We start from the raw sequence: 20,499 nt of genomic DNA on the forward strand, positions 1-20,499 counted from the left end.
CCTCCGCTCCGCTGCCGGCCGCTCCCCGGAGAGGCGGGAGACAGGCGGGGCCCCGGCGGGTTCCCATTGGCGAGGGAGCCGAAGCCCCGCCCCTGAGCAGGAGGAGGGGCCCGCGGGGCCCGGCCCCGCCCCGCCAACGGCCCCGGGGCGGGACAGGGGCCAGCGGGGCGGGGATCGGCTCCGCGCCCCGGAACCGGCCCTAAACCCGCACGGGGAGGAGCGCACGTCCCGCCCCGCCTCCGGTTAAGGCAAAGGGAGCAGCGACCGGCATGAGCCCGCGGCGGACACGGAGCCCGAGCAGCGGCAGAGTCCCGAAGAGATCCCGCTCTCGGGCTAAAGGCTGGGCTGGGAGGGACCCCAAGGGTCACAGAGCTCCAACCCCCTGCCACAGGCAGGGACACCAACCTCCAGGCCTGGAGCTACACAAGGGTGCCCAGGGCCCCAGCCAACCTGGCCTTGAACACCCCCAGGGATGGGGCACCCACCCCCTCTCTGGGCAGCCTGTTCCAGCCCCTCACCACTCTCTCTGCAAAGAACTTCCCCCCAATATCTCATCTCACCCTTCCCTCCTCCAGCTTCACTCCATCCCCCTTGTCCTGCCAGTCTCTGCCCTTTAACAAGCCGATTCCCCTCCTGTTCCTCGGGTCCCTTCAGGGACTGGAAGGCTGCAATGAGGTCCCCCCACAGCCTCTCTTCTCCAGGCTGACCCAGCCCAGCTCCCTCAGCCTCTCTCCATAGGGGAGCTGCTCCAGCCCTCTGAGCATCTTCATGGCTCCTCTGACCCCTCTCGAACAGCCCCACATCTTTCTTGTGTTGGGCCCCAGCTCTGGACACAGGACTCCAGCTGGGGCCTCACAAAGGCAGAGAGGGACAATCCCCTCCCTGTCCCTGCTGCCACCCCTCTGCTGATGGAGCCCAGGATCCCATCGCCCTTCCCAGCTGCCAGAGCCACTGCTGGCTCATGTGAAGTTTCCCACCCCCCAGAACCCCCAGGCCCTTCCCAGCAGGGCTGCTCTCCAGAGGCTCTTCCCCCAGGCTGCGAACACATCTGGGCTTCCTCCAGCACAAGTCCCTTCACTCTGCTGTGCAGAACCTCATGAGGTTCACCTGGGCCCCCTCTCCAGCCTGTCAAGATCCTCACACAAACACAATCAGAGCCAGGCACTGCACTTTAGAAGCAGCAAGGGAAAAGCTCAGGGACAAGGAGGGTGCCAGGGGGGCACACAGGCAGGGCAGACCTGCTCTCCCCACCTGCTGCTCTGTTAACATGCTGCTCAGTCACCCCTGGCTTGGGCTGGTGACCCCTGTGTGGCTCCTACCAGCCCTGCTGGGTAGCAGCTCCCTGGGGAGCACAGTGTGCTGAGGAGGGGGAAGCACAGGGGAGATGGGGCAAAGCCTGAACTCTGTTTAGGAAAGCAAGACAAGAGCAGCCACCACCCATGGGTGATCTCTGCAGGACTCCAGTGATCACAGTAGATGTCTTATTGCCATCACGTCTCTTACAAAACAGCATCACTAGAAAGCTGGAACAGGAGCTGAGCAAATACAAACGTCGTGGCCACACACCATAGTGTCCACAGGAGGAGCAAGGGGGTCGTTTCTACCCGGAGCTGGATATTGCTGGGAAAGAAGACATGGATTCTGTGCATGTTTTGGGAGTGGGTTGTCTTAAAAGACAAAGAGTTGCATCAAGTCCCAGACCTTAAGTCTGAGGGGGAAGCAGTCCCGTTTCCCCTGGTCACCCATCAGCCCTGGATGGTTGGCTTCACGATTGTTCTGGGTGAGGCTAAGTCAGGCTCTAGAGCTGCAGCCACCAGAGTTATTGTCTCAGGGGAGGAAGTTTGGAGCAAGCAGCATCCTGGCAGACAGTGCAGGGCAACGCATGGGTGATTGTGGAGCGATCACATCAACCTCTCTTCCCTAACAATTACCAGTGAGTGTCCTTTGTTTTATAAATCCAAGCGAGGCTACAGAGTCACAAGTCACAGTGGTGTTCCCAGCCAGGTCTTCCCAGCCAGGTGTTCCCAGCCAGGAGACCATCTAGATAACTGTGCAAGGCTTCTGCTTCCAGGATTCCCCTCCACGATGCACAATAGAAAACCAGAGGGAAGCGGTGGGATTTCCTTACTGGCCCCGTGAGCCAGCGGGATCCAGCTGGTTCAGCTCAGACTGATCCAGCAGTTCAAAGTCATCCCCTTCTGCATCAGTGTCCAAGTCAGAGCTGGCTGTTCTCAGGTAAGTCTTTGCTCCTCTCTGGGGGTTGTTGCTGCGGGAGGAGCCTGGCTGTGGGGCTCCTGACAGCGCCAGCTGTATCATCCCCCTGGTGACGAACCCGGCTATGTTGTTAGTGAGGTTGTGTACAGATGGCAGTGTGCCAGGTTCTTCCTGGTCATAAGGGAGATGGAGCTCTTCAGTCACTTGTGGGCGATAAGCCAGGCTGGGGATCCCGATGCTGGTATCATCTTCGTCATCCATGCCAGTCAACTCGGGGTTTATGGAAGGGAAGTCAGGGAGATCCCTGGCAAATGATTCTTCTGGGTCACTGTGGCCATCCAGGTCTAGAAGGGGAGGAAAAGCTTTAAGCACACACTGGACACGCTGCAGGCAAGGCTGGCATGGCATGGCACAGCTTGGACATCACCTCCCCAACACCAGCTGTCTCTGGTCCCTCACAGCCCCAACGCTCTTCACTCTCCCCCTGGATGCTGAAGCAGAGGGAAGCACCTGCTCCCAGACACTACACCACGACCTGTATCCCTACAGCCAGAGACAGGCAGAGCAGGATCTGCCATCAAAGAGCAGCTCTTGTTGCTCTATTAAAGCACCACAGGAGTGCAGGAGGAAGCTCCACTGCGAGAAAACAGGTAGCTGCATCTCACTGTAGCGAGACAGACATCCAACAGCTCAACCTCAAGGACAGAGAGCAATGAAAACATCTCCCATCCCACACACAATGCCTGCTCAGCCTTCCACACCTCCCTGTTTCCTCTCACCTTCAGATCCCTCTGTCAGAGGGGTCTGGCCCCTGGAAAGGTTGAACATCCCACTCTCTGTGTAGGAAACCTCAGCATCCGAGTGCTCCGAGTCGGAGATGGTCAGCTCCTTGGCAACCACAGAGTCATCCAGCTTTGAAACAGGAGACAGAATGGAAAGCCTCAACACCAGAAAGGTTATTTGGGTGCCTCAAGACAAAGCACAGTCCAGTGGCCACCAGTTAAACCAGTCCTCAAGGCTGGTATCAGAGGTTCACCTCCCTCTTTACTGCCCAGCCTAGGGGACTGCAGTGAGCATTAAGCAGCACTGGGCACACTGGTATGAGTCAGAAACACCTCTCCAAAAGGAGAACACAACATCCTCCTCTGATTTTCCATCACAGCTCAGCTACAGCCTGCTGGATGCACTCACAGCACGGCGAGTTTGTTCTGTTCAGCTCTGTATTTCAGAGCCACTTCATCACCTTGGGGCAGAAGGCAGCAAGCTCCTCTTCACTGTCACTCCCATCGCCCGCAGCCTCCTGGTGAATGGATCTGCGGCGCACTGCCAGAAACCAGAGGCAAAGCTGAGTATTAGCACAGGGGGTGTACAGTCCCAGCCTTCCACCAGGCAGAAAACCCCTGAACTGGCAAGTCTGGATGTAATGGAACACGGCCTGCTTTGTTCCTCAGCAGAGCAATGTGATCCTCCCCCTCTGCTCTGCCCTGGTCAGGCCCCACCTGGAGTATTTTGGCCAGTTCTGGGCTCCCTGGGATAAAAAAAGACAGGGATCTCCTGGAGAGAGTCCAGAAGAGGGACAGAGATGATGAAGGGCCTGAAGCATCTCCCCTGTGTGGAAAGGCTGAGTGAGCTGGGGCTGTTCAGCCTGGAGAGAAGAAGCCTGAGAGGGGATCTGATCACTGATCACTGTTTATCAATATCTGAAAGGTGGGACACAGGGGGACATGGGCAGCCTCTTCTCAGTGTCTGTGGGGACAGGACAAGGGGTGATGGCCTCAAGTTGGAGCAAAGGGAGTTCTGCACCACTATAGGGAAGAACTTCTACCCAGTGAGGGTGAGGGAGCCCTGGGACAGGCTGCCCAGGGGGTGTGGAGTCTCCTTCTCTGGAGAGATTCCAGCCCCATCTGGACACCGACCTGTGTGACCTGTCCTGGGGAGCTGCTTTGGCAGGGGGTTGGACTAGATGATCTCTCAAGGTCCCTTCCAACCCCTGTGATTCTGTGATTCTCTGATCATTTCTGGCTCGGGCTGCTGCAGGTCTTTCACAGAGATGAACATGTTTAGCAGCTGCCTTGCTCAGAGCCCTTCCTCTTTTCCCAGCACAACTGCAATATGGGACAGAGAGTTCTGGCAGCAGAGAAACAGAGCAGCTCAGCACTGCCAAGAGCTTACACCCACTGCTCAGAGGGAGCTGCCTGCAGAGGCAGAGCCACTCTGCTCCCTTCCCTACCAAGGGCGCTGGAGCAGCTACCGCACCCCACGCACAACCCCATCCCACCCCAAGCCCAGGGGCTGGATTCACAGGCTGCTTGAGGTCCTAGAAGGGTCAGAACCACAGCACAGACACTCACACTGCTTCTCCCTCTGCTTTGAGATCATGTAGCCTCGGACACTGAAGTCCAGCCGCTGCAGAGCCGGCTCCAGCCTCAGGTACACGCGCTGCCCCAGTCTGTGGTACACAGCCAGGGGCCACAGCAGGGTGAACAGCACTGGGGGGGGGAAGTGGGAATGCAGATTAGAAGTCTGAGCAGGATTCTCCTTGGCAAACCCCCTTGCCCACCCTGGGATGCAGTGGAACACATGCAGAGCGCTGGAGGCAGTTGGAGTTGGTGCCATCACCTCTGCTAATGTAACACCACCCAGAGACCAACTCATCAGCGCTCAGCTCTGTAGTTACTCAGCACTCAAGTGTGTTCCCTCTGGACCAGAGGCCATCAAGTAGTGGGTAAAGAATTCTGTGTTCCAGGCAGAATGTCTTATTTTGAACCCTAAAGCCATTCACACAAGCTTTTGTTTGGAGCAGAAGAGCCCCATCCCTCAGACAGATCCCACCCTTCTCTGCCCCTTTCCAGTTCTGAGGCTGTACTGGCACAGAGGTTACTTACACAGCAAGTAGGAGAGCAAGAGCCCAGGGATATACCGGCCCAGGACAGCCAGGAAAGTAAAGACTCCACATGCTAGAAGGCAAAACTGAAGACATGGGAGACAGTGAGTTTCCATGGTTATCAGTGGACTCGCTCAGTTCTTGACTCTCTTGCTCTCTGCAGATTCTACATCATCATCATTCTAATGACAGTGGAGCCTCCCTAGAGTCCAGCTACCCTGCTCTAGATCCAGGCCTGGAGGTTGGTGGCCCTGCCTGTGGCAGGGGGTTGGAACTCTGTGATCCTTGGGGTCCCTTCCAACCCAGACCATTCCATGATTCTATAATTCTAGGACCAGCATGGACATGGGATGTATCTGGCTTCAGAGCAACAGGCAGCACAGCAAGACCTCTGCCTTGGAATACACAGAGCTTCCCAGGGTGGGTATGCTAAAAGCAGGAGGGAACTAAAGATGACAAAATACAGGTGGTAGGGGGGGGAAGTTGGACTGGATGATCTTAGAGGTCTTTTCCAGTAATTCTATGAAACAATCTTTGGGGTGAAAAGGCAGAGGACAGTACCACCCTGTTCCAGGTTCCTCTTTGCATAAGCCTCAAAGAAAAAAAGAAGAAAAAAGAAGAAAAATGGGAAAGGATAAAAAAAAAAAAGGCTTGACATACTTTCTCAACCTGTTAAAATCCAACCAGGGAGATGAGTTTGACACTTCAAAAAGCCAGAAGCCTCCAGAAGGAGCAGCTGCACCATCACTTGGCCAGCACACTCAACATGCTGACACTCGTGTTCTCCTCCCACAACCAGACCATTCTGCCTCTACCCCCCATCCCTCTCCACCTTCTCACAGCCACACTGCTGCAGGAGACACCCCCACCCCTCCCTGTGGTGACCTCCCATGCCCCAGTGCTTGAGGCCACCACAAAAGGACACCAGCAGCTCCACACCAAACCTTTTTATTTGCTGAGGTCTGGCCATTCTTACCTTTCCAGGGTTTTGTTTCTTGAAAACAAAGAGGTTACTGAAGAAGTTAGTCCCAGCCACCCATCCTTCAGCCAAGTGGTGACAGAGTTCTGGCACCCCGAGCAGCCGAGGGTGAACGTAGCCCCAGCTGCAGCAGAGGGAAGAATTGGGGAACAGGTATTACTGCATCTACACAGAAGTTACAAGCACTTGTCTCAATTCCACCTTCTCTTCTCCCTCAGCACCTGGCTCTAGAGAGCAGGGCCAGCCTGCCTTTCAGAGCAGCACCCTGTGTTCCCATCTGCAAAGCACCCCAGTTCCCCCATGGCAGTAACTGCAGCCATTCCCTCTTTTGGTTTACACTAGTTTCCATGCCTCTGGGGGGAAGTTGCAGCAGCAAAACAAGTGAATCCATTTGCTTTTTTCTGCATTTATTTGGTGAGCTGCAACCCCCAAGAACCCAGCAAGAGGTTCACACACAGCCTTATACCCCAATACATCTGGTTAGTTCAGGGGCATTGCCTTTGGCAAGTTCTATTAGTGCTTCTTAACTGCTAGTTGCAGGGACTGGCAGGTCAGGGGGAGCATTTCCTTTTGTACTAAGGCCTCTTGCCAAAAAATAAATAATAATAATTAAATAAATTAAAAGCCTTCTCATTTGGCAAAAGCTCAAGTGATTTAACTGGGGGCCCAGCAGCAAGGTGTGCCCAGAGAGAGAGGAAGGTGTTATTAGTAAGACAACACCCTGCTGTTTCTCAACCCATTATTAATGCTGCAGTCAGATCAGAGCTATGCAGTAACAACTTGTGGGACAAGCCTATAAACATTCCCCATGGAGCCTGAGACGACTTCATTACTGCTGGAACTCGTTTTCCTCCTCCCAGAGGCACCTACAAAAGGAACTGCTGTGAGGGGAGCAGCCCTGAGTGGGGGGAGCAGGGGGAGAAAGGGGCAGGGGAACTTGAGGAAGCATTATTGGGGGTCAGCACAGGGCAAAGAACAACAAACACAGCAGCTGGGGCAAGTCAAAACCTTGTCACAAGGGTTTAAACAGGGAACAAGGCTCCATCCTCCCTCCACAAAGTAGCTCCCTTCTCCCCCCCCCCACCTTCCTTCCTCACTCCAGGAGCTACAAGCACGTGCAGGTAATAATTACAGGGTATCACAGCAGAGGAGTCAATTAGTTTCCTACCTCTCATTGTCTAATTCATCAGGTCTTGCCACTAAAATATTAAGAACAGACACTGCATTAGTTGCAAGGAATCTGCCAGGAGAAGGTTTAGAGCTGGGGATTTAAGTACAGATTAAATGAGCTGGGGAATACCTGGACAGGACGTTAATTACAATTAAGAACCAGAGATGCAGCACTCCAGAACCTGTTTTGAACATGTAGGTGTTGCAGTGACTGCAGGAGAGTGTCCCCATGGCCCCTCAACTGGGGGCACTGCCTGGTGACAGTGACAGGGATTGGCAAATCCTCCCCCCCACCACCACCACCTCCCACACACCCAGATGGTGAAGGAGCAACAGCTTGCTGCTTGCTTGCTTAGCAGCAGCAGAGATTGAAGTCTTTTGGTACTCCCTCACCCAGGCTGGGATGTGAAAAGCAGCCCAGGGATGTACCAGTTACCCCCACAAATCAAAGCTGAGCTGAGGAGGGAGCCAGACAGACGCTTCCGCAGCGCTTCAGCTACCAGAGCCTGAGCCAAGCTGCTGCTGGAGAAGCCCTAACATCTTCCCAACTGCTAGAGAGCATGAGCAGAGGGCTGGGAGACTTGCTAGTTAGGCAGGGAACCACACATGCCACTGCAAAACCAACCTGTCCACACACTGAACTCCTGTGCTGCCCAGAAGAGGAGTGTTCATGAGGATATAAATATCACAGACAGCAGATAAACCAGCTTTGTTTACTGAAAGCTCCAGACTAATTTCATTAACAGCCCTTTAGGCACCTCTGCTTTCAAAGAAATCTCCATCCAGCAGCAAGGACAGGGTTTATCTTCATTCCCAAACCATGAAGCTGGCTTGTCGTTACTGGTTTTGAGGAATAATCCAGACATATTCCATGTTTTCCTCCCTTTCTCACCACTGCACTGGATGTTCAGAAGGTGAATCACTGCTTCAGAACCTGCACTGCTCCACGTACACCAGATGGATGGAGATGGTGAGGCAAATACCAGTGTCACAAGCATGAAAAGCTCTTCTTATGTTCACAGAGGTTAGGATTTTCCCAACTCCAGGAAGAATATGTCTCCTTCTAGACTCACAAAGCAAGAACTCCAGGCTTTTAACTGTTTAACTTCAGGCAGTGCAGAGCCTACACACCCCCAGGGCTTAAAAAAAAACAGGGCTTGATTTGGTGGTAACTCAAACATTGCAACTTACCTCCAATCTCAGGCCAGATTTTGTTCTTCCACTGATCTACACAAACTACCACTATGAGGGTTAATGCAACCAGGAAGAGCAAGCGGAGAGAAGTCAGAGCAAAGAACCTGCAGGGAAGAAACAAATCAGTTGGTGCTGAGCAGCTCTGTGTGACCTGCAGAAGAGGTGACTTGAATTAACTCCAAACCAACCAGCCAGCATCGTGGTTTAACCCCAGCCTGTAATTAATTAAGCACCAGGGAGCCACTTGGCTTTCCCCACCCTGGTGGGATGGGGAGAAGGATCAAGGGAAGAGTAAAAAAAAGTGAAAGGTGTTGGTTGAGAGAGTTTAATAGGGTAGAAAAGGGAGAGAATAATAAAAATGATGAAAGAAAATAGGAGACAAGGAAGGCAGAGCCAAACTGCTCACCACCCACCAACTGATGCTCAGCTAGTTCCAGAGCCACGGTGCTCCCCACCAACCCCCAGTATACACTGGGCATGATGGTGTGGAACATTCCCCCTTGGCATGCTGGGCTGAGCTGGGCTGGGTTCCCTCCCCACCTCGCACACATCAAGCAGGGTGAGAAGCTGAAAGGTATAAACACCCCTTAACAACACTGCTACCGGCTATTCTCACCCTAAACCAGCACAGCAGCTGCTGGGAAGGGAAATGAACTCCATCCCAGCCAAAGCCAGGGCATTGGGATAGGGCTGGGGAAGCTCTAAGCGGTCAGCATTCCACTGCCCGGCACAGGGCTTATCAGGCAGCTGCTCCCTTATCTGCCGAGCAGCTGGCGGCAGGACGGCCGAGAGGAGCCTGCTGCCCTTCCTCCCTGCCCCCGGGGCAGCCTGGGCTTTGCTGATGAGCTCCGAGCTGCCGGCGAGCAGGGAGGAGCAGGCGGAGGGGGACAGAGAGCAGCACCCAGCCGGGTGACAGGCACCTGCGCCCGGGCTGAGCCGGCACGGGAGCGGCTCCCAGGCCCGGCTGAGGGGATCCTCCCTTGGCCAGGCTGCTCACAAGCCTCGGGGAGCAGCAGAACCCCCCAGGCCAGGCCCCAGCCCCCCGCGCACACCCGGGTCCTGTTGCCTGGGGGTGGTGGGGGGGGGGGGACACACGGAGTGGGGGGTGAATCCCCATCAGGGCAGCGCGACTGCGGCGGAAAGCGAAGCCTCCCGCAGCTCGGCCGCCGTTTCTCCCCCTGACAGGCCGCTCCGCAGCCCGGGCCCCCCGCCGAGGCTCCCCCGGCTCCCCCCCCACCCCCCCCCACCTCCCCCGCTCACCAGAACAGGCCGTGCGCCGCCCCCCACCACAGCGCGCTGCGCCCGGGCCGCTCCCACACCAACGCGGCCTGCGCGGCGCTGAGCAGCGGCTCGTAAGGCCCCAGCCGGCCCCGCAGCGCCGCGCTCAGCTCCTGCACCCGCCGCTGCCGCTCGCCGGGCCCCGCCGCCGCCGCCGCCATGGCTCCCGCACGGGCATCAACATCCGGCCCTCCCGCCCGCGCAGGCACGGCAAGAAGCCGACACCGCCAACATGGCGGCGCCCATTGGCGGGGGAAGCGCTGAGAAGGGCGCCGCCATATTTTGCGCAGGCGCAGTTGCCGTCTTCTGGAAGAGCGCATGCGCGTTGCCAGGGTGCTGGGAGGGGGCGGGAGAGAGCGGTGCTTTCCCCCCCACCACCTCCGGAAGTGCGCCGGGCGCATGCGCAGTGCCGTTGGCGCCGGGCGGGAGACGCGGCGGGGGTAGCGGGGAGCCGGGCGGAGGAGCGGAGAGGAGCGGAGAGGAGCGGAGCCTCCACCGCGATGCCGCGGGAGATCATCACCCTGCAGCTGGGCCAGTGCGGCAACCAGAGTGAGTGGGCGCCCCGGGGCCGGGCGGGGGCAGGGCCGGGGTCTGCACGCCTCGGGCGGGGCCGGGATGCTGGGGGGGGGGGATGTGGGCGGGGCCTATGGAGGGGGGGCGGGTCTATAGGGGGCTGGGCCAATCGGTTGGGCGGGGTCATGAAGGGGGCGGGGCTTGTTGGGGCGGGTGAGCCGAGGGGGCGGGGCTTTGAGGGGCTGGGCCCGTGGAGGGGCGGGGCTTGTGGAGGGGGCGGGGCTCGTCGGGCCGGGGATGCTCCCGGGGCTGACCCGCGGTGGGGGCTCGGCCCGGCCCCCGGCCCTGCCCAGACCCCGGCCCTGGCTCCAGCCCCCGCCCCGGCCCTGCCCCCGGCCCTGGCTCCAGCCCCCGGCCCTGCCCAGGTCCCGGTCCTGGCTCCAGCCCCCTGCCCCCGGTCCCCGCCCCGGCCCCGACCCCGGCCCCGGCCCCAGCCCCGGCCCTGGCTCCAGCCCCCGGCCCTGCCCCTCGCCCCGGCCCCGACCCCGGCCCTGGCCTTGGCTCCAGCCCCCGGCCCTGCCCCCGCCCCTGTCCCGCCCCCCGCCCCGGCCCCGCTCTCGGCCCTGCCCCGGCCCCGGCCCCCGCCCCCGGCTCCGGCCCTGGCTCCAGACCCCGGCCCCGGCCCCTGCCTCGGCCCTGGCCCCGGCCCTGGCTCCAGCCCCCGGCCCTGCCCCGGCCCCCGCCCCCTGCCCTGCCTCCGCCCCTGCCCCGGCCCAGGCCCCGGCCCGGCCCCGCCTCGGACCTGCCCCCGGACCCCGCCCCTGCCCCCGGCCCCTGCCCCCGCCCCGGCCCTGGCTCCAGCCCCCGGCCCGGTCTGACCGCGGTGCCCCCCGCAGTCGGGTTCGAGTTCTGGAAGCAGCTCTGCGCCGAGCACGGCATCAGCCCGGAGGGCATCGTGGAGGAGTTCGCCACCGAGGGCACCGACCGCAAGGACGTCTTCTTCTACCAGGTACTGCCGGGCCCTGCCCCTTCCCCGGGACGAGGAGCTGCAGCTGCACCACCCCCGGGTCACTCCATGCCGGGGCGAGCTCAGGCAGGGCCGGCTGAGCCACCTTCACCCCCCTCCAGCACCCTCACAGGGCTGATGCTGACCCCAGGCAGCCTTTGCTGAGCTCTCCTGCCTGGCAGCTCCCAGCCAGCCCTCTGTGTTCTGACAGTGGGTGTGTTGTGGAGGCAGAAGCAGCAGGTTGAGGCTGCCATAGATAGTGCTTTACATAACAGCAGCAAGCAGAGAGCCCGTTGGGGCAGAGCCACCCCCCTCCTCCTGCCCAGCACACATGGATGCTGCCTGACAGACTCCTCCACGGCTTGGTTGGGTCAGCCGGTGGCTGTGCTGTGCTCTGCTGTGGCCAGGGGGTGGCACAAGCACTTCCAGGCGTAGAAAGAAGCTGCACTGAGCTGCAGGGTGATCTCTCTGCTCCTTCTTAAAGGCTGATGATGAGCACTACATCCCTCGTGCTGTGCTGCTGGACCTGGAGCCCCGAGTTATCCACTCCATCCTCAACTCCCCTTATGCCAACCTCTACAACCCGGAGAACATCTACCTGTCGGAGCACGGAGGGGGAGCTGGGAATAACTGGGCCAGTGGCTTCTCACAGGTAAAGAGCTCTGCCACTCCTGGGTGTGGACACAGGGCAGCTGTGAGGCTTTATCCTGGCCTTCCCAGCTCAGGCTCAGCACGTAGTTTCTGAGCAATACCACATCATTCAGTGGGGACTACACCTGACACCTCACAGCAGCCTGGGTGTGGGGTCACATCGTGCCCATCTGGCTTCAGAATACAGAATCACCAGGTTGGAAGAGACCTTTGAAGATCCTCAAGTCCAACCATTCCCATCCTAAGCTAACCCAGATCCCTGAGCACCTCATCTACCCTTTTTTTGAACACATCCAGGGATGGTGACTCAGCCCCTCCCTGGGCAGCCTGTTCCAGGCCCTGACAACTCTTTCAGTAAATACTTTAATAACCAATCTAAAGGTGCCCTGGGGCAGCTTGAGCCCATTGCCCCTTGTCCCATCTCCTGTCCCCTGGCTGAAGAGACCATCCCCCACCTCTCTGCACCCTCCTGGCAGGGCAGTGGAGGTGGGGAGAAGGTCTCCCCTCAGCCTCCTCTTCTCCAGGCTCAACACCCCCAGCTCCCTCAGCTGCTCCTCAGAGGATTTGCCCTCCAGCCCCTTCCCCAGCCTGGTTGCCCTTCTCTGGACTTGCTCCAGCACCTCAATGTCCTTCTTATGGTGGGGAGCCCAGAACTGGACCCAGCACTCGAGGTGCAGCCTCCCCAGTGCCCAGTCCAGGGGCACAATCCCCTCCCCAGCCCTACTGGCCACACTTTTTGACACAAGCCAAGATGCCATTGGCCTTCTTGGCTGCCCAGGCACACTGCTGGCTCATACTCAGCCTGCAGCCACCCAACACCCCCAGGCTTGAGCAGCTTTTCTCCATTTCCTGTGGGAAAGGAACAAATCCTGGTCTGATCTCTCTCTTGCAGGGAGAAAAAATCCACGAGGATATTTTTGATATCATAGACAGAGAGGCTGATGGGAGCGACAGTTTGGAGGTAAGTAAATCAGGGGATTTGGAGCCTGTTTGCCCTGCTTGGTGTTTTCTGAGCTCAGCCCCTTGTTGTACACAGTCTAGGTGTACATAGAGAGGGGAACTCAGCAAAGGAGGTCTCTCCCATCCCTGCTGTATCTTCCAGGCTTCCCTGGACACCTCACTGTGCACTCAGTGGGGCATTTTTCTACCCCCAGGCACTGCCCACAGGATGCAGCCCATGGGAAGAGTTCCAGGCATTATGGTGCTTTTTCCTTTCCCTGTTGCACCTCCATCCTGGGGCTCTTCCCAACATCAGCTGAAGCCTGACACACCTGGCTTGTCCTCCAGTGAAGGTCCCTGGGTGTAGGGAGGGCTGTGCTGGAACAAGGCACCTCCTGCCTCTCCTCCAGCACCCTGGTGTTTAGACCTGAAGCTGCTGTGAGCTTTAGAACCACAGAAACATAGAATGGGCTGGGTGGGAAGGGACCCCAAGGGTCACAGAGCTCCAACCCCCCTGCCACAGGCAGGGACACCAACCTCCAGCCCTGGAGCTACACAAGGTTGCCCAGGGCCCCATCCAACCTGGCCTTGAACACCCCCAGGGATGGGGCACCCACCCCCTCTCTGGGCAGCCTGTTCCAGCCCCTCTCTCTGGAAAGAACCTTCCCCCTAATATCTAATTTAAACCCTCATAAAATGATTTGAAACCCACACAATGAGCACAGGCAGGTGCAGCTTCCCTTCATCTCCCATCGTGGTCAGAGGGGTACCAGGGGTACTGAGAGCTCTTCAGCCACTTTGCCACGTGCTTCTGAGCAGGACCTTGCCCACCATCCATGGAAAAAGCCCTTTCCTGTGTGAAGACAGGGATGGCTCCCTGGTGTTTGCATCAAACTGTCACATGGCAACAGCAGGAGGGAAAATGCCATCGTAAAAGAAGGTGGCAGATGATCCAAGAGCCCTCAGCAGGCCCTGCCCTGGGGTCAGGTAGAGGGAGTTTGGCCTCTAGAAGGAGGGAAATAGCATGGGAGGGCTCAGAGAAAAGGAGGAGAACGTTCTGTGAGCCTGACTGGCCCCTGAGCAGGATGTTGGACTATTCTGAAGTCTCTTTTGGGGTGGGAGGGATCCAGGCAGCTGGGCAGGAGTCACACTTTGTGGGGTGTGTGGAGATGCACAGGGGTGGGCTGAGGAGCTGTGGTCTGGTGGAGCCAGGCCTGACCTCCCCTCCCTCTGCAGGCTTCAGCTCTGTCCCCTCACTTGTCACAGAGCCAGGGGAAGCTCTTGCCCTGGCTGCCAAATCTCCACTGGAGGTGGCAGTGGTGGCTCTGCCTGCTCTGGGGACTGAGCTGCCTTCTGCTTCCTTCCAGGGGTTTGTGCTTTGCCACTCCATCGCTGGGGGAACGGGCTCTGGGCTGGGCTCCTACCTGCTGGAGAGGCTGAATGACAGGTGAGCATCTTGTCCCCTTCCCCCAGGGCAGAGTCTGGCCTGGCCTGGGCACCCTGCCCAAGCTGGGAGCGCTGACTCAGAGCCACCACCCCCACCCAAACACTCTCTTGTGCAATCCCTGGCACCCTGCCCAGCCAAGGGACAGCTCCTGGGGATTTCAGAGCCTCCCAAACTGGACTTATACTGTCCAAACTCTGCCTTCCCTCAGCTCTTCTTATCAGGCAGCTGCCTTCTGCCACCTCACTGCTCAGGGGAGGGTGGGAGGCTGTAGCTGTGGGCTCTGAGCTGCCATCCCAGCCTGTTGCAGCTTGCAGCCTCTTGAACAGGCTGGTAAGCAGCAGGGTAATGAGCCTGTGGATGGCTCAGCCTTGCCTGTAGCTCTGTCTGGCAGCCTGCTCCTGTGCTGCTGGGGTAGGCACTGCTGGGACAAATTCTCTCCCTCCCTGGGAGCCGACTCTGGCATCCAGTGCTGGTGACTCACTGCTGTCCTGAGCCCCTGGAGCCTGCAAAGGCAGCTTGTGGGAGGAGAGAGAGAGAGCTGGCTTGTGGTGGGGGTTAGGAGGAGGGTGTTAACCCTTGAGGCATCTCCACTTTCTCACCAGGTACCCCAAGAAGCTGGTGGAGACCTACTCGGTTTTCCCAAACCAGGATGAGATGAGTGATGTTGTAGTTCAGCCCTACAACTCTCTGCTGACACTCAAGAGGCTGACTCAGAACGCTGACTGTGTGGTAAGTGTCCCTGGCCAGAAGGGCTGAGCAGATCACAGACTCACAGGGGTTGGAAGGAACCTCCAGAGCTCATGGGGTCCAACCCCCTGCCAAAGCAGCTCCCCAGGACAGGGCACACAGGTCGGTGTCCAGACAGGGCTGGAATCTCTCCAGAGAAGGAGACTCCACACCCCCTGGGCAGCCTGTCCCAGGGCTCCCTCACCCTCACTGGGGAAAAGTTCTTCCCCATGTTGGTGTGGAACTCCCTGTGCTCCAACTTGCAGCCATTGCCCCTTGTCCTGTCCCCACAGACACTGAAAAGGGGCTGCCCATTTCCCCCTGCATCCCATCCTTCAGATATTGATAAACATTCATAAGGTCCCCCCTTAGTCTTCTTTTCTCCAGGCTGAACAGTCCCAGCTCCCTCAGCCTTTCCTCACAGGGGAGATGCTCCAGGCCCTTAAAGACGTGGTGGCTGCAGGGAGAGGGACTCTGTGCTAAGCCCTGCTGAGCTGCTTAGTTCCTGCACCCAGGCTCCCACAGATTCTTCCCCCAGCAGTTCTGCTTCCTCCCTGTCACTGCACTGCAGCTTTCTGCTTGGGTTTCCATCCCAGCATCACTTCCAGCACCCACCAGCCCCAGCCAGGCAGCAGCAGCAGCATCTCCAGCCTGCTCCAGAGCCTGACTAAGACACCACTCATCCCTCTGCACAGGGTGGGGACAGGAGCTGCTGGCGGGGGGGGGGGCTGAAGGTTGCTGTGAGGTGCTGGCCCAAAGGCAGTAAGTGCTTTTTGGGCAAGCACTGGGAACCACAGCCAAGCCTGGGAGGGAAGAGCTCCCATTGACAGTGTCGGTTACGCTCCACAGATGAGTCAGCTTGTGGTTTCCAGTGTCTGCCACCTGCCACAGAGGTTCTCCGCCAGGCTGCGGCGCTCGGGGCCTGTCCTGGGTGAACTGGTGCCCTGAGATACGTGGCTCTGGGGCTGTCTGTCTTCAGGCTGAGGCTCTTCCCAGAGCTGGTTTGTCTCTTGCAGGTGGTTCTGGACAACACGGCCTTGAATCGGATCGCCACAGACCGGCTGCACATTCAGAACCCGTCGTTCTCTCAGATCAACCAGCTGGTGAGAAGGGTTCTTCTTTCTAGAGAAGCCAGCAAGGGGCTTCCCCCACTGCCTTTGGTTGGGTCTGAACCTGCTCTGTGTGCTGGCTGTGCTGGTGGGCAAGCCTGGAGCTGTGAGTGAGGTGGGGTGTGCTCCACAGCCACTCCAGCTTTCCCCATCACAGCAGGTTTTGAAGGTGCTCTGCAGCCCCAGGGTGACACAGACACTGACCCCATCCTCTCCCCCCTCCCACCAGGTCTCCACCATCATGTCAGCCAGCACCACCACACTCAGGTACCCCGGGTACATGAACAACGACCTCATCGGGCTGATCGCCTCGCTCATCCCCACGCCCCGGCTGCACTTCCTCATGACGGGCTACACGCCGCTCACCACCGACCAGTCGGTAAGGCCACCAGCCAGCCAGGCACCCAGTCCCCTTCCCCAAGGGCAGGAGGAGCTGCCACACTCCTGGGGTGATGCCATCGGTGCCACGGTGCCTGTGTGAGCTGTACCAGCGTGTTCCACATGTCAGGCCCGTGTGCCCACACCGTGACAGCCACGTGTGGTATGAATCAGACACGAGCAGGCGCTGGGCTACCTGCTGCTTGTGTCAGGATGGCTGTGGAGAGCTGATGGTACCTGAGGAAAGCCACCCTTAGCAACAATCAGAGCGAGCCCTGCCAGCCTTGCCACCCCAGTGGGCTGTTTGGGGCCAGAATGCTGGTGTTCACTGTCATGCCAAGCCTGATGGTGGGCTTCTAGGCATCAGCTGCTTCCTGAGGTGGGGGAATTGCCACCTTTCAGCTACACCAAGCACCACCACTTGTGTTCAGCTCATCAGCTCATCCACAGCCAGTGCCACCTCCCCTCAGCCCCCACCCCCCGAAACCGCGGCGATGCTGCTTGGAGAGGCTCTCACCTGCGGCGCGCGCGTCTCGGTTCTGCTGGCAGCTAACACCTGCTGTTCTCTGTTGTGTGCCTTTCTTCAGGCTGTTGTTAGGCAGAGAAGCAAATCTGAAAAGCTGCTGGCTCTGAGAAGGGTATCGAGCGTGTGATCTGTCCTCCCCAGGAGGAGTGTGGGGAGGGCTCAGCCAGCTGCTCAGACGGTGCCTGGAGCGGGGCTGTCACCCCGCCGCCGCGCTCTCCTTGCTCTGGGCACTCCAGTTCTTAGCCTGGCTGCGCCTGTTGTGTGACTTTTTGGGATCTCCCTGTCCTGCATGCAGCTCTGCACGTGGCTCCCTCCCCAGGGCAAGGGTTTCTCTGTCCACCTGCCCTCCTCCACTCCTCTGTGTGTGTGTGTGTGTGTGTGTGTGTGCAGGGCCGTGGGAAGCCAGGGGAGCAGCACTCTTGCTGCCTCTGACCCCCTGGCTGGTGTTTGCAGGTGGCCAGCGTGAGGAAAACCACAGTCCTGGATGTGATGAGAAGACTCCTGCAGCCTAAAAACGTGATGGTGTCCACAGGGCGAGACAGGCAGACCAACCACTGCTACATCGCCATCCTCAACATCATCCAGGGGGAGGTGGATCCTACACAGGTGAGTGTTGGGATGGCACAGCCTGCCAGGGAAGGACACTGTTGCTGAGAACTACAGCGGGGTAACTCCTGTGTGGGCCCTGGCTGCTAGTCCCTCGCTGTGAGGAACCCTCCCTGCTTGCTCCTTGCCAAAATCCACCTTCCTGATGCTCTGTGCCCTGCGAGGAGCAGCTCCCAGGTCCGTTCTGCTTTGCCCATCCCCTTGCTGCTCTCATCCCACCAGGTTCACAAGAGTCTGCAGCGGATCCGTGAGAGGAAACTGGCCAACTTCATCCCCTGGGGTCCTGCCAGCATCCAGGTGGCTTTGTCCCGCAAGTCACCCTACCTGCCGTCCGCACACCGCGTCAGCGGCCTGATGATGGCAAACCACACCAACATCTCCTCGGTGAGCACCTTCCCTCTCCCTGCAGCAGCGCTGCAGCCCCAGAGCTGGGGGGGTTCTGCTGTCCTTTGTCACAAACACAGCTTCTCTGGGGCTTTCACCTGCAGCCATGTGGGTGAGGGCAGGGCTGGGGTGCAGAGGGTTTGGGTTTGGTTGGGGGTCCCATCAGTCTTGCTGCACCCCAGGGCTGTTCTCCCAGCAGCAGATTCCTTTCTCCCTGGCCAAAGGCAGCCCCGGAAGCATGAGTTGATCCCAAGGGCTGGCTGGGTGCAGGGTGGCAGTTGCTGCTCTGCCAAGCCATGGCTGCTTGCGTGCCTACCTCCTCCAAGGCAGCAACCTGAGGAGGTGGAGACCCCTTATCCCACCCTGTGGGGTCCCATCTGACCCCCTTTGTGCTGCTCTCCAGCTGTTTGAGCGGACGTGCCGGCAGTATGACAAGCTGCGCAAGCGGGAGGCCTTCCTGGAGCAGTTCCGCAAGGAAGACATCTTCAAGGACAACTTTGATGAGCTGGACAACTCCAGGGAGATCGTCCAGCAGCTGATCGACGAGTACCACGCCGCCACGCGCCCCGACTACATCTCCTGGGGCACGCAGGAGCAGTGAGGTGTCCCTGCCAAGGGGACAGACAGGAGGGTCCCACGGCCACCTCCACGCACGCCGGCAGGGCTTGTCTCGGCCGTGCCCACGTTTAGCACCCCTCAGCGCTGCCCTTGCCGCGGTGGAGCCGCACGCGCCGTGCTCCTCAACGGAAGCGGCTCTGCAGGGAGCAGCGCTGCCCCTGAAGACCCTTGGCGGGGGGAGAGGGGGGGCAGGGAAAACAGCCCTCCGCTCCCCATCGTGCCCTGGCCCAGGCTGGGACTGGGGCAGCCACGCGCTGTGCTGGTAGGGAGCCTCTACCCATGAGAATTAACCTCACAGGAGGATGAGAGAGAACCCAGGGTGGGGGGCTTGGAATGGGTCTGGCCCCAGGAGTTGGGTGCACACAACCCCCCCCATGGCCATAGGGGCGATGTGGCTGAGCTTAGTCCTTGCCCTGGGCAGGAGCCTCGTTCCTCTTCCGCCAGATCAGGCCTGGGGCACAGGCTGTATCTATATTTTTGTAGGTTATTTTGCTTTAATAAAGGCTGTTCCTGCACTGACGCTGCCTGCGCGGCTCCCAGCGCGAGCAGGGAAGCAGCTACCCGAGCAGGAGGGCTGAACCGGGCCTGCTGCTCCCCTGCACGGCCTGGGGATGTGTGGGCCTGGCCAGGCTGGGTGCAGGGTGCTGTCTGGGCCCCGGGCAGAGCCAGCCTGACTGGAAGGACCTGCTGGCACAGCTGACCAGGGACAGGAGCCGGCGCCGCCCTGTCAGCCCAGCCCGCAGAGCGTGCGGCTGCTGCCGTAATGGTTCACAGGGGTGAGGCCCTGGGTAGGATGGGGGGGCTGGTGGTGCCCTCCTTGCTCTGCATCCCAGGCAGGGCCTTGCTGGGAAGGATGCAGGCTCAGGGCTGGCCCCGTGTTGATGGAGCTGGTGGGGTGGGGACAGAGATGGAAGTGGCTGCTCTGGGCCTGTCCTCTGTGAGTCAGGCGATGAGGGATGGGGTGCAGGGCAGTGCTGGAGCCAGCCCAAGCCCAGGCAGCCCAAGGTGAGAATTAGCCTTTTCCTCTGACCCTGTGGGACAGCAGCAGGCTAAAAATACCGCCCGCCATGGCCGCGCAGGGCTCCCACGCCCTCTTTGGCACCAGCCCTGCAGAGGCGCCCGTCGCTGGGGCAGCTCCCCACCCCCCCTCCCCGGGGCAGCCAGTGCCAGGGGGTGCCGGGGAACTGGCCGCGGAGCCGGAGCGCTGGCAGCGCTGTTGATGAAATGCCAAAGGGCACAGCGAATGGCCCCGTTCCCCTGCCCCCACCCCCCCCCCCACCCCCAAGGACACGCTGTGCTGCTCCTCCCCACCCCGCTGCCTGTCCCAGGCCCCGCTGCACTCAGCACCCTGGGGATCAGACCGTCCCTGCCACCCAGCGCAAGGCCCGAGCGCCAGGACAACAGGCCCAGCTTCTTCAGGGAGGGGATTGTCCCTCTCTGCTCTGCCCTGGGAGGCCCCAGCTGGAGTCCTGTGTCCAGAGCTGGGGCCCCAGTACAAGAAAGATGTGGGACTGGTGGAGAGGGGGCAGAGGAGCCACGGAGATGATCAGGGGGCTGGAGCAGCTCCCCTACGGAGAGAGGCTGAGGGAGCTGGGCTGGGTCAGCCTGGAGAAGAGAAGGCTGTGGGGGGACCTCATTGCAGCCTTCCAGTCCCTGAAGGGAGCAGAGGAACAGGAGGGGAATCAGCTTGTTAAAGGGCAGAGACTGGCAGGACAAGGGGGCTGGAGTGAAGCTGGAGGAGGGAAGGGTGAGATGAGATACTGGGGGGAAGTTCTTTGCAGAGAGAGTGGTGAGGGGCTGGACCAGGCTGCCCAGAGAGGGGGTGGGTGCCCCATCCCTGGGGGTGTTCAGGGCCAGGTTGGATGGGGCCCTGGGCA

The 20,499-nt window shown here is 59.5% G+C and overlaps 2 protein-coding genes across 2 annotated transcripts; one reads left to right on the plus strand and one right to left on the minus strand.

Moving 5' to 3' along the window:
- Nucleotides 1-1,476: 1,476 nt before the first annotated feature.
- On the minus strand, nucleotides 1,477-9,908 carry RETREG3 (reticulophagy regulator family member 3). The gene is made up of 9 exons (XM_084275554.1): nucleotides 9,702-9,908; nucleotides 8,439-8,545; nucleotides 7,246-7,276; nucleotides 6,075-6,201; nucleotides 5,100-5,184; nucleotides 4,566-4,703; nucleotides 3,458-3,537; nucleotides 2,994-3,126; nucleotides 1,477-2,558 (listed from the first exon to the last, which is right to left on the minus strand). Exons 1-9 carry the CDS (start codon nucleotides 9,878-9,880, stop codon nucleotides 2,125-2,127), a joined length of 1,314 nt encoding a protein of 437 aa, XP_084131680.1. The 5' UTR covers nucleotides 9,881-9,908; the 3' UTR covers nucleotides 1,477-2,124.
- Nucleotides 9,909-10,123: 215 nt separating this feature from the next.
- TUBG1 (tubulin gamma 1) lies at nucleotides 10,124-19,141 on the plus strand. Its single transcript, XM_084275613.1, has 11 exons — nucleotides 10,124-10,268; nucleotides 11,129-11,241; nucleotides 11,723-11,890; nucleotides 12,782-12,850; nucleotides 14,196-14,275; nucleotides 14,878-15,004; nucleotides 16,018-16,104; nucleotides 16,340-16,489; nucleotides 17,468-17,620; nucleotides 17,843-18,004; nucleotides 18,408-19,141. Exons 1-11 carry the CDS (start codon nucleotides 10,220-10,222, stop codon nucleotides 18,603-18,605), a joined length of 1,356 nt encoding a protein of 451 aa, XP_084131739.1. The 5' UTR covers nucleotides 10,124-10,219; the 3' UTR covers nucleotides 18,606-19,141.
- The last annotated feature ends 1,358 nt before the right edge of the window (nucleotides 19,142-20,499 follow it).

The sequence above is a fragment of the Gallinula chloropus genome, assembly GCF_964237585.1.
Source record: "Gallinula chloropus genome assembly, chromosome: 26".
NCBI classification, from domain to species: Eukaryota; Metazoa; Chordata; class Aves; order Gruiformes; family Rallidae; genus Gallinula; species Gallinula chloropus.